Source organism: Erythrolamprus reginae, chromosome 1 (genome assembly GCF_031021105.1).
Source record: "Erythrolamprus reginae isolate rEryReg1 chromosome 1, rEryReg1.hap1, whole genome shotgun sequence".
NCBI lineage: Eukaryota > Metazoa > Chordata > Lepidosauria > Squamata > Dipsadidae > Erythrolamprus > Erythrolamprus reginae.
The window spans coordinates 28,872,435-28,885,131 of record NC_091950.1 but is presented as its reverse complement, the minus strand read 5'-3'; the positions used below and the strand labels follow the sequence as shown (position 1 = coordinate 28,885,131).

The window sequence follows — 12,697 nt, the reverse complement described above, 5'->3', positions numbered from 1 at the left end:
TAAAAAAATCCTTAATTTCTAATAGCATTTGAACTGTGGCAAATGAGCCAGTGAAAAACATTTACTCCAAATTGCAACCTTTTTGTAATAAATATTCTAATCCATGTACTTTGACAAGGGGAAGAAGAGACAATGAGGCCAGGCTACAGGGAAGAAATAATTTTTGTTTTTTAAAATTCTTTGTTGACTGCCTTCCTTTGTATCTTAATCTCTTCCCATAAATTTCTTTTTCTGTAACAAGCATAAACCACAGAACCCTCTTCATCCTGCTGATATGCCAGCTCTGTTTTTCAAAATCAAACAAGTCACAGTCATCAGCCAATGCTTGCAGCTCGAGGCAAGTAAGTAGTAATACAAATCAAAATTACAAAAACGTACAATGAAAAATACAAAATTTAACACGTCAGATGCCCTCTGGAAGAGCCTCATTTTCAGCTGCTTCCATGTGGCAACCGGAGTTGAAGCCAAATACACTTCCCATGGACTTCATCCCAGTAAATATGGTTGAGGCACTATTCTTGGTGGAGGCTTTAAAGGTCTGGATGGGGAGAAACAGACTCAATCCCAGCAAAACAGAATAGAAGTAGGCTTGGAAGCTAAAATGGGTTCAAGATGAGCTGCAATCCCCCAGATCAAACTAGTTTGTAGTCTGGGGATGTTCTTAAGAGTCTACTTTGCATAATTCTGTCTAGCTGTCACAACTAGACTAGTATCAAAAGACCCACTCACAGTTGCTCATGCCCAGATAATTTTTATTTCATTATTGCAACTCATACAACATGCAGCTGCCTTTGAAAACTACATCATGGGGCAGAGGCTCAACCAACTAAGGTGGCCTCCTAGTTTGCTAGAATGAGAGTTGCACTGGTTGCCAGTTATAGTTCAAGGTTCCACTTTTAAACTTCTACTTGACTCACGACCTGGATTGCCGCAAAACCGTCTTCTCCCAAAATTTACTTAGAAACATAGAAACATAGAAGTCTGACGGCAGAAAAAGACCTCATGGTCCATCTAGTCTGCCCTTATACTATTTTCTGTATTTTATCTTAGGATGGATATATGTTTATCCCAGGCATGTTTAAATTCAGTTACTGTGGATTTATCTACCACGTCTGCTGGAAGTTTGTTCCAAGGATCTACTACTCTTTCAGTAAAATAATATTTTCTCATGTTGCTTTTGATCTTTCCCCCAACTAACTTCAGATTGTGTCCCCTTGTTCTTGTGTTCACTTTCCTATTAAAAACATTTCCCTCCTGGACCTTATTTAACCCTTTAATATATTTAAATGTTTCGATCATGTCCCCCCTTTTCCTTCTGTCCCCCAGACTATACAGATTGAGTTCATTAAGTCTTTCCTGATACATTTTATGCTTAAGACCTTCCACCATTCTTGTAGCTCGTCTTTGGACCCGTTCAATTTTGTCAATATCCTTTTGTAGGTGAGGTCTCCAGAACTGAACACAGTATTCCAAATGTGGTCTCACCAGCATTCTATATAGCGGGATCATAATCTCCCTCTTCCTGCTTGTTATACCTCTAGCTATGCAGCCAAGCATCCTACTTCTCTCAGTAAACCAAATTGCTGCAGTTATGTGAATCGTGGGGGTTATTACGCGAAATCAGGCTTGCTCCATTGGCTTTGCTTGTTGGAAGTCAGCTGGGAAGGTTGCAAATGGCAGTCACACGATCCCAGGATGCTGCAACTATCCTAAATACGCTCCCGTTGCCAAGTATCCAAATTCTGATCATGTGATCATAGAGATACTGCAACGGTTCTAAATGTGATGACCACCTGTAGGTCACTTTTTTCAGCATCACTGTAAAAAGAAGAGTTGCAAGTCGAGAACTACCTGAAGTTTGACCTCAGGCAATAACAAGACATTCAAAAAAACCTTCCTCAATTCACCATTATAAAAGGGAGAGAGGAGAAAACTCATTCAGCCTTCAAGATTGTTCGTATATCTTATATCTGTGACGGCAAACCTACAACACGCGTGTTAAAGGTGACACGTGGAGCCATATCTGCTGGCACACAAGCTGTTAATTTATTACATTTATAAGCTGCCCAACTCCTTTCAGACTCTGTTGCCCTAGTTCAGCTCCAGCATGCACACAGCGGCTCTGGGAGGGTGTTTTCAGCCTCCCCAGGCCCCAGGGAAGCGTCTGTAGCCTGGGAAGGGCAAAAACTGGCTTACTAGGCCCACTGGAAGTTGGGAAATGGGGGTGGCATGCACACATGTGCAGGGGGGCATGGTAAATTGGGGGGGCTTTTGAATTATGGTGGTGGGCATCTACATGTGCGTGACAGGTACACCCATACGCTTTTGACACCCGAGGGGAAAAAAGGTTTGCCATCACTGTCCTATGTTATTATAGGTCCAATCAGATTTTTGGAGTCTGTTCTGTCATTTCTGTTCTGAGCTATCTCAACAAGTTAACAATTATCTTTAAGGTGATAATAGTTAAGAAAAGTTGGTTGTTACTGGTTTTTGGATTAACATTTTCATTATATTCCATTGTTTTTCATTCATTGTTACTTTTTATTTATAAGCCATTCAGAGCTTTTGGGGAATTCAGTGGCATATATATAGGTGGTCCTCGTCTTATAACTACAACTGAGCCCCAAATTTATGTTGTTAAATGACACATTTGTTAAGTGAATTTTGGCCCATTTCACCATCTTTGCTGTTGCAGTTTATAAGTTAGTAACCCAATTGTTAAGTCAATCCAGCGTCTCCATTCATTTTGCTATAGTCAGAAGGCTGCAAAAGGTGATTGATTACACGAGCTTGAGATACATAAATAAGGGTCAGTCTGAATTTTGATCACATGGTCATGGGAACGTTGCACCGGTTTTAACTTTGAAAAATTGTCATATCACATTTTTTCCAAATAAATTAAAGATTAAATTGAACTGTTGTAAGTTGAAGGCTACCTATATTGCAGACACAGGCAGGTAAACACTTTTTGTATTGGTCAGCCATTGATGCTTTGAAGGGCTTCTGAAGTATATTGGTGACAGCAGCAGTCACATCTAAAAGTAAATAATAGCTAAAAGTCGTATCTGAGCACCACTTCTGTCAAGTGGTTAGGGCACCAGAATAAAAGGTGGGTGTCTGTGAGTTCTAGTCCCATCTTAACCATGAAAACCAGTTGGAAGACCTTGAGCCAGTTATCTCTCTCAGCCCAACACACCTCACAGAGTTGTTGTGGGGAGGCGCAGAGAAGAACACACATTGGATTTGTTTGCCATCTCAAGTTATTTGTAAATATAATAAAGACAGAACACACACACACACAATAAATAAATAAAAATATCAACCTTATAACAGCATAGTCAGAAGCAATTCTCAAAAACAGTGCAAATTAACTTAGAAACATTTCAAGTAAGTTTATGCCCATTCAGGCACAACAGAATTAAATCTGATCCCAACAACTCCCAATCCACCTGTATCTCCTGAATAGTCTCATATTATCATAATAGTTTCATATTATATTTAGCAATACAACATCCTACTTTACAAGATGTGTGTAAAGATCGGGAGAGTTGTACCAAAGCACAGACGCTGTTTCATTATTACAACAGTTCCACACCCTATAATTTGAAATGTTGTTGAAAATGGACCTGGGCTATTTCTGACACATAGGGGAGATAGTGGCCTAGTGGTTATTCTTCCCCAGTTCCTGCAAACCTAGCTGTTCAAAAGCATGCAAATACAGGTGGATAAATAGGTACCATTGGGGTAGAAAGGTAACCATGGTGAGGCATGATCACAGAAGCATCTTTGGACAATGCTGGCTCCCTCAGCTAGGAAACAGAGATGAGCACCACTCTCCAAAGTAGGATATAACTGGACAGGGGAAATCTTATTTCTGATACTTTAAATGAAGTTGAACTACAACAACCAGGTCAGAAGTAGCATTTTGCAGCTCCTACTAAAATACCTCCATTTGGGAAGGGCAGGAATCAGTTCCAATATTTAACTAGCTTCACCCTCTGTTCATTTCCCTGACTTCCTAGTAAATGAAGCCAGAGTTTTGCTCTAATTTTAAGGCACTTTTCTGCTGATGAAATTCCTCCTGGTTGTCATTTTCAGCTTTTCTTCTTTCCGCCTTTGAAGACACGGGAAGCCCCTTGCCCAAAACAAATAGTGGGCGGAATTCTGAAAGACAAAATGTGAAAACAGTAGAATACAACAAACAACTGAATACAGGTTAACAAGCCTTCCAAAAATAGTTCCCCAACTTTTTCAGCTTTGCGGAGCAGCAAAGGGGCACAGAGAGAGAAGATGGTCTCGCGCGCGCACAACTCCATCTGTGCAAATGGTGAGCACGCACATCTGCCATTTACACAAATGAAGAATATGCATGCCTGGTCGTCTAATGCTCGCGCATGCATGTGCTCACAATTTCCACAGCCTAATTCCAAAAGGTTTGCCATCATTGTCCTATGTTATTATAGGTCCAGTCAGATTGTTGGAATCTGTTCTGTCATTTCTGTTCTGACATTCCTCAAAGAGCTGACAATTATTTTTAAGCTGATAATAGTTAAGAAAAGTTGGTTGGTATTGGTTTTTGGATTAAACCAAATAATTTGGATTAACTCCCTGGTTCCAAATGTACATTATGGCAGTATATTAATGCCAGAAAGTTTTCTGAAATGTGGTCACACTAACTCCTCCCAGTTATTTAAATAGATCTACTCTAAACATGACTAAGTCAGGGTTTAATTCAGCTGCCTTATCTTAATACTAAAACAGGACACTGTTACATTTCAGATTATACTTGTACAGATGCTGTTAAAAATGATGTGGCTTTCTGGAAATATTCTCTGCTATTTAAAAGAAGATACAATAGCACTGGGCCTCTTCAGATCAAGCATTTATTTTCAAAAGCTTCTTCATTTTGTTAAGTTGCTTAGAACAATAATAAAGCAGTCTTTAAAAAATAAGTCTAATAAATTGAACATTCTACATTTATAGTTATTGACTTACCTCTTTCCATCCAGTTTCAGCAGTCTGATCAGCACAAGAAAATAAAATTCTGCCTCTGCCCCCAGCAATTTGCCTCCCTGCAGCTTTAGTTTTACTTTCAGTTTTGGCAGTGGCCTGCCTGCACCCTCAATCAGGTGAGAGTCGGTAAGCTAATAATCAGTTCCTTGACTTAAGAGGCTTTGTTCTGTTTGCTGCAAGGAGGTAAATTGCTGGGAGGCAAAGGTCAAGGGGTGGGGATGGCTAAGTGGGCTACATTAAGTGTATAAGATGCACCCATGTTTTCACCCTCTTTTGGGGAGTAAAAAGGTATGTCTTATATTCCGAAAAATATGGCAATGCTTCAGATCCTGCATGAGTCTTGCCAGGTTTTTTTCTCCCTTTGGTCAGCAATTAGCTAAAAGACAGAATTAATTCTTTCCTTTTACTATCTCTGATCTGAGCATATTTAACTTCTCTTAAACATTTCTGACTTTGTGAAGTTCTCAAATTATTAAATTTTACCAATTAAATTGGCTCATTATCAGATTTTTCTTAACAATGATGAGATTAGATGAGAGTGGACAGGAAGTCCAGAAATCTGACATCAGTTTGCTGAAAAAAATATTAGGGGGAAAAAAATTCCAATAAATATTACCTTGTCTCCAGTGTCCAAAAATATTCTAACTCTTGAAAAAAGAGATGTTTCCAAGCAAAGTTGGTGTTTCATACCAAAAGCTGATTTCAAAAAATGAAAAAATTAAAGCCACCAACCTTGATCTGTACAGCCATTTTCCGGGAGAGTCCACAGTACATTCTGTCTCCGACTGAAAGTCACTCTCCATTATACTCTCATCTGGACCTATTTCCATGGCCTCAAAGTGGGATTGTTCTGAGTCTTTCACAGTGATATCCATTGGTACATTGCTTTCCTTTGATGAAGGCCTCATTTTCTCTTTCCTATTGCAAAAATTAAGTCAACGTACTGAAAAACAGATGGCAAGAACATTGTAGAAAGACTTTAACATCCATACCAGTCATCAATTATGCCTTTTTCCCTTTAAGCAATCATATAGAAAACGTTAGTAGTGATTTGGCTTTGTCTTTGAGCAGGAAACCTACTGTATTTTTCAGACTATAAGGAGAAGGGCGGCATAAAAATTGAATGAATGAATGAATGAATGAATGAATGAATGAATAAATAAATAAATAAATAAATAAATAAATAAATACACCGGAGTTTAAGACATACCTTAGTTTTTAGGGAGGAAAATAAGAACAATGCTGATTGGCGGGTGGATTGACCTCCCGGAATACCCCCAAACAGTGTGTTCCCAGAGGTGAATTTTAGCAACAGGTTCATTGGTTGTAAGCTCTGCGCTTTTCTTTTCTTTTTTTCTGCCTCTAAAACCTCAATTTCAGAGGCTTTTTTTCTGAAGCTCTGTTTCAGAGGCTTTTTTTCAGCCTCTGAAACCTCCATTTGAGAGGTTGGGTGGGGCTACATTCAGAATTTAAGATGCACCCAGATTTTCACCCTATTTTTGGGAGGGGGAGGTGTGTTTTATACTCCAAACATATGGTAAGTTCAGCTCTGTGTTCTACCACAAAATTCATGTAATTTTCTCTCAAATTCTGGTGAGAAATAAGTTCCCTGAGGATGGGCTCCAGCACATATGCGGAAGCTTGGAAGATTAAATCTCTGCTCCCAGACTGGATCCTGCAACATTATCCTGGGACACAAATATTTGCATTCATTCCTCATTGATTTTTATTACATTTATGTGCTTCATTTATCTCACTACTGAGCAACTAAAAGTCAAATAAATAAATGAATGAATGAATGAATGAATGAATGAATAAACAAACAAACAAACAAACAAACTCAATCACTGATTATGGGTCAGTCACTCTCTGTTAAACCAATTTACCTAATCAAGCCAATACAGAATTATGTTTTTCTCTTCCAAGAATACAGAATGAATGAACAATAATCATAACTAGGAACTGATCTACTGAATTTTAGATTGTCTGTAATTCACAGATCAAAACATTTCTAATGAACCGTGAAGAACAAATGCACAATGTACATTTCAAATATCCAATGTACATTCTGTGTAACCATTTACATGTTTACCTTTGTGCTTTCAGGGATTTATCAAAGCGAAAATCAGATGGATACTGATGAACTGTGATTAAGTGATTCTTGCGGTCTTTGCTGCTCTTGAATTTCTCTGGACAGCTCTCTACCAAACACTGGTACTGCAAAGAGGCAGAAAATCCAATAAGAAAGTTGACCACTATTATGTGTTCTACTCTTGAAGCTACTAATCCACTGTTAGGTACTGTATTGGCAGAATATAAATACCTTCCCAACTCAAGTAACAAGTTTTGGGGTGGTCTTAGTATCAGCAGCTATCAAAGCTAACAATAGCCGATGAGTCCATGAAGTAAAATAACATAAGGCAGTTTTACTGTTTTCATTACCCAAGAGAAAAAATGAACTACAAGTAAGCACTGCTTATGTTCTTGATTTTTTTTTATAAACAAAAATGTGATTATGATGGAGAGCGGGGCATTCGCCCAGGTTCGCCTGGTGCACCAGTTGCGACCCTATTTGGACCGGGAGTCACTGCTCACAGTCACTCATGCCCTCATCACCTCGAGGCTCGACTACTGTAACGCTCTCTACATGGGGCTACCTTTGAAAAGTGTTCAGAAACTTCAGATCGTGCAGAATGCAGCTGCGAGAGCAATCATGGGCTTTCCCAAATATGCCCGTGTTACACCAACACTCCGCAGTCTGCATAGGTTGCCGATCAGTTTCCGGTCACAATTCAAAATGTTGGTTATGACCTATAAAGCCCTTCATGGCACCGGACCAGATTATCTCAGGGACCGCCTTCTGCTGCACGAATCCCAGTGACCAGTTAGGTCCCACAGAGTGGGTCTTCTCCGGGTCCCGTCAACTAAACAATGTCGCTTGGCGGGACCCAGGGGAAGAGCCTTCTCTGTGGCGGCCCCGGCCCTCTGGAACCAACTCCCCCCAGAGATCAGAATTGCCCCCACCTTCCTTGCCTTTCGTAAGCTGCTTAAAACCCACCTCTGTTGCCAGGCATGGGGGAATTGAGATACTCTTTCCCCCTAGGCCTTTACAATTTTATGCATGGTATGTCTGTATGTATGTTTGGTTTTTATAATAATGGGTTTTTAACTGTTTTTAGTATTGGATTATTGTTATATGCTGTTTCATGTTGCTGTTAGCCGCCCAGAGTCTCTGGAAAGGGGCGGCATACAAATCCAATAAATAAATAAATAAATAAACATTCTTGATTACAAAAATATTGCAGCTGTTAATATAACTAGATTTGCAGCAATCCATAGGTCTCATGGCCACTTACCATATTCTGCTTCTCTGCCATTATCTGGAAGAGGGAATCATGCCACTCCAAAATGTGAACATCTAACAAATGTGTTGAAGGGAAGGCTCGTTTGCAAGAACAACACACATTCCTGTGCAGGATGTTGTAATGATGCTCATAGCTCTCCAAGGTGTTGAAAACTTGGCTGCATCCACCAATTTGGCAAGAAAATTCAGAGGTTCTGAAAGGAAACATAGAAGACGAGTCTTTTATCAAATTGTTCCCCAAAATGCTTTTTCTTGAGGCAACTGGACTTTCTTGTTTTTTCTTTGAAGACATTTAGCTTTGTCTTGGAGCTTATGGCCTTGCAATTACAGCAAGGCATTGATAAGGTCTGTTACGGCAGTTAATTCCTTGAAGGACTATTGCCTAGACCTTTTGGCTTGTGAATTCAATTAATTCACAAGAGATAAATAAAAAGGGGTTTTCCGTTACAATGAGTCTGTTTCTTGCTTCTGTTAAGACTAAATCAGGGAGGGAGGGAGGGAATAACAGAATCAGAGGTAGAAGGGACAACAGAGGTCTTCTAATGCAATCTGCTCAAGTAGGAGACCATATATCAGGGGTGTCCAAACTTGGAACTCCAAGACTTGTGGACTACAACTCCCAGAATTCCCTGCTGTCTGCTTAATTCTGGGAATTAAAGTTCACAAGTCCCAAAGAGCAGACACCCCAATCCTACAACATTCCAGACAAATGGCTGTCTAGCTTCTTCTTAAAAACATTAAAAAAATATCCTGCCTTTAGAAAAAAAGAGAGACCTTTATTCAGGCTATCTGACGGGCAGGGAAGGAGGGAGACAAAGGCCCAGACCCCATTCCACACACACACCTGGTCATCTGTGTGTTTATAGGAAAAATGGAGGCCCTTCGGATTTACAGATTACTAAAGTTGGAAGTGATCTTGTAGGTCGTCTAGTCCAGCCCTCGCTCAAGCCGGAGTCCCTACACTATTACAGACAGATGGCAGTCCAATTTCCTCTTGAAGACCTCAAGTGTTGGACAGTGGTCCCTCTAATTTTTTTGGGGGGTGGGCGGAAAAGTATAGTGTCTGAGCGGCAGTCTCTTCGGGACTGGGCGGTACAGAAATATTAAATAAATAAATAAATAAATAAATAAATAAATAAATAAATAAATAAATAAATAAACAAACAAACAAACAAACAAACAAACAAACAAACAAAAAACCCACCCTGTTTTGCCTCAGAGAATTTCAAAATAAAATACTGTACTGTGTGTCTATAACAGTGAGCTCATAATAGGGCAACTCTATCAATATCAAAATGCCACTTAAATAGTTGAGCTAGTTTCAAACTAGATTTTGATTTTCTTTCTCTCTTCCTTACTCCCATTCTTTTTCTTTTTCTTTTCCTTCCTCTCTTTTTTCTATCTGTTTCTCTCTCTTCCTCTCTTCCTCTCTCTCTCCTTCCCTCTCACTCTTTCCCTCTCGGCTTCTGGGCAGGTTTGAAAAACTCTGAGTTGATGATGATTTTTAAGTGAGCGATTGCTCACTGCTCAGCTTAGAGGGAACTGTGGGGTTGGAGCTCTCACAACCTCCGCAGGCAAGCTGCAGGCAAACTGCTAGAGGCCCCTCCTTTCCCAATCTTCACCTGGGCCTTTCCGTGTCCCTCGTGATGTTTTCCAGGAGTCCTTGGAGGTACATATGCCGGTGGATATCACCATCCTGAGAGGAAGAGAAGAGGATTTACAGCAGGAGTAATTCTCCAAACATGGCAACTTTAAGCCTTGTGGACTTCAATTCCCAGAATTCTTCAGCCAGCATAGCTGGCTGGAGAATTCTGAGAGTTGAAGGCCACAAGGCATAAAGTTGCCAAGTTTGAAGACCTCTGATTTACAGCCATCACTTCAGTATGTCTGAAGCAATGGCTGTAAATCAGAGATCTTCAAACTTGGCAACTTTAAGACTTCAAGACATTTTAAGGGACTTTTTTCTAGATGTTTTGTAAGAGCAAAAACAGGCCTCAATTCTTTCTCATAATTCACTGTGGTATGAGAATGATCCTGGCAATTATGTAGTTTCCTGATCTTGCTTTAATATTGTTTACTCTCTGTTTCCTATCATCCATTGGTTAGGATAAACTTATATATACAGTTTTTGGTGAAGCAGATAAAGGAGATGTGTGTCTTCTGTTTCTATTTCTTTCTTTTTTTAAATACATATACATATACACATTTACAAAACGTAACAGGAGGAAAAGTAAAAAAAACAAAAAAACAAAACAAAATGAAACAAAACACATACAGAAATAATAATTATAATCATAATAATAATTAATTAATTATTTATTTAAATACAATAAACAATGTTAACTATAACAATAAACAAACAATATAGTATATATCATTTACATTCTCTTGTGAGGAGGAAAAACATAAACCATCTTCTCTGATATCAAATTATTTTCTGGTGAAAAATACAATCGATATATATTGTTATTTCTTTTGGTTATCAATATCTTTTTTAATTGTTATTATTTTCTTAGCAGCTTTCATACACTCTTACTTAATTAATTTAATTTCATACAAATTTTATTCTAAAAATCGCTGTACAGGCCTCAATTCTTTCTCATAATTCACTGTGGTATGAGAATGATCCTGGCAATTATGTAGTTTCCTGACTCCTGATCTTGATTTAATATTGTTTACTCTCTGCTTCCTATCATCCATTGGTTAGGATAAACTTATATACACAGTTTTTGGTGAAGCAGATAAAGGAGATGTGTGTCTTCTGTTTCTATTTCTAAAGTAACAGTTTTCTTGCTGCCATAGCAAAAAGCTAAGGTATAATTGTTATTATTGTAAGCTGCCCAGTCTGATTGGAGTTGGGCAGCATAAAAACTTCACAGACAGACAGACTGTTTCAACAGTGGGAAATAAAGAAGCTTATATATACAGTGGAGAATAATAATAATAACAACAACAACAACGGAGTTGGAAGGGACCTTGGACGTTTTCTAGTCCAACCCCCTGCTTAGGCAGGAAAACCTACACTACTTCAAACAGATGATTATCCAACATCTGCTTAAAAACTTCCACTGTTGAGGCATTCACAACTTCTGGAGGCAAGCTGTTCCACTGATTAACTGTTCTGTCAGGAAATTTCTTTTTAGTTCTAAGTTGCTTCTTTCCTTGTTCAGCTTCCAACCATTGCTTCTTGTTCTACCCTCAGGTGCTTTGGAGAATAGGTTGACTCCTTCTTCTTTGTGGCAACTCCTGAGATATTGGAACAGTGCTATGTCTCCCCTGTCCTTCTTTTCATTAAACTAGCCATGCCCAGTTCCTGCAACCATTCTGTGTGTTTTAGCCTCCAGTCCCCTAATCATCTTTGTTGCTCTTCTCTGCACTCTAGAGCAGTGATGGCAAACCTTTTTTTCCTCGAGTGCCAAAAGAGAAGCAGTGTGAGCTATGGCGCAGGTGCAAGTGCCTATGCTCATAATTCAATGCCTGGGGAGGGCAAAAACAGTTTCCCCTACTCCCTGGAGGCCCTCTGGAGACCAGAAATCGCCTGTTTCCCAACTTCTGTAGGCCCCATAGGCTCATGTTTTGCCCTTCCCAGGCTCTAAAGCCTTCCCTGGAGCTGGGGCAGGATAAAAACGCCCTTCCCCATCCCCCTGGAAGCTCTCTGGAAGCCAAAAAGGCCCTCCCAGAGCCTCTGCGCAAACCAAAAATCAGCTGGCCAGCACAAACATGCACGTTGGAGCTGAGCTAGGGCAACAGCTCGCATGCCAGCAGATATGGCTCCGCATGCCACCTGTGGCACCTGTGTCATAGGTTCGCCATCACTGTTCCAGAGTCTCACCATCCTTTTCTCATTGTGGCGACCAAAACTGAATGTAGTATTCCAAGTGTGGCGATACCAAGGCCTTATAGTGATCTTGATTCTATCCCTATGTTAATGCAGCCCAGAACTGTGTTAGCTTTTTTGGCAGCTGCTGCACACTGCTGGCTCATATTTAAATGGTTGTCCTCTCACAGTTACTACTGTTGAGCAAGGTACCACATATACTGTATCTGTGCATCTTGTTTTTCTTGCCTAAATGTAGGTCTTAAAGTTGTCTTAAAATGTCTTAAAATTCTTTTTAAAGGAAGAAAAGCGGCGGCCTGCTTTCCCAGGCGGTCGACCCCCGAACTCGGAAGGAAGGCCGAGCCCTACCTCGAAAAAGGGATGGTCCGCCGGGTAGCGGATCATGGCGGGGCGGAAATGGAAAGGCTCTTCCTCCCCAACGCCGGCCATTCTTTTCCCGCCGCAGCTTCTCTTCTCCCTTTAAAAACTCGAACGCCCGCGTT

The 12,697-nt window shown here is 40.0% G+C and overlaps 1 protein-coding gene across 1 annotated transcript; it reads right to left on the bottom strand.

The window, feature by feature from the left end:
- Positions 1–3,242: 3,242 nt before the first annotated feature.
- ZNF511 (zinc finger protein 511) lies at positions 3,243–12,695 on the bottom strand. Its single transcript, XM_070748618.1, has 6 exons — positions 12,564–12,695; positions 10,000–10,073; positions 8,370–8,571; positions 7,106–7,230; positions 5,746–5,931; positions 3,243–4,164 (listed from the first exon to the last, which is right to left on the bottom strand). The coding sequence occupies exons 1-6, from the start codon at positions 12,642–12,644 to the stop codon at positions 4,095–4,097; spliced, it is 738 nt and encodes a 245-aa protein (XP_070604719.1). The 5' UTR covers positions 12,645–12,695; the 3' UTR covers positions 3,243–4,094.
- Positions 12,696–12,697: the final 2 nt, after the last annotated feature.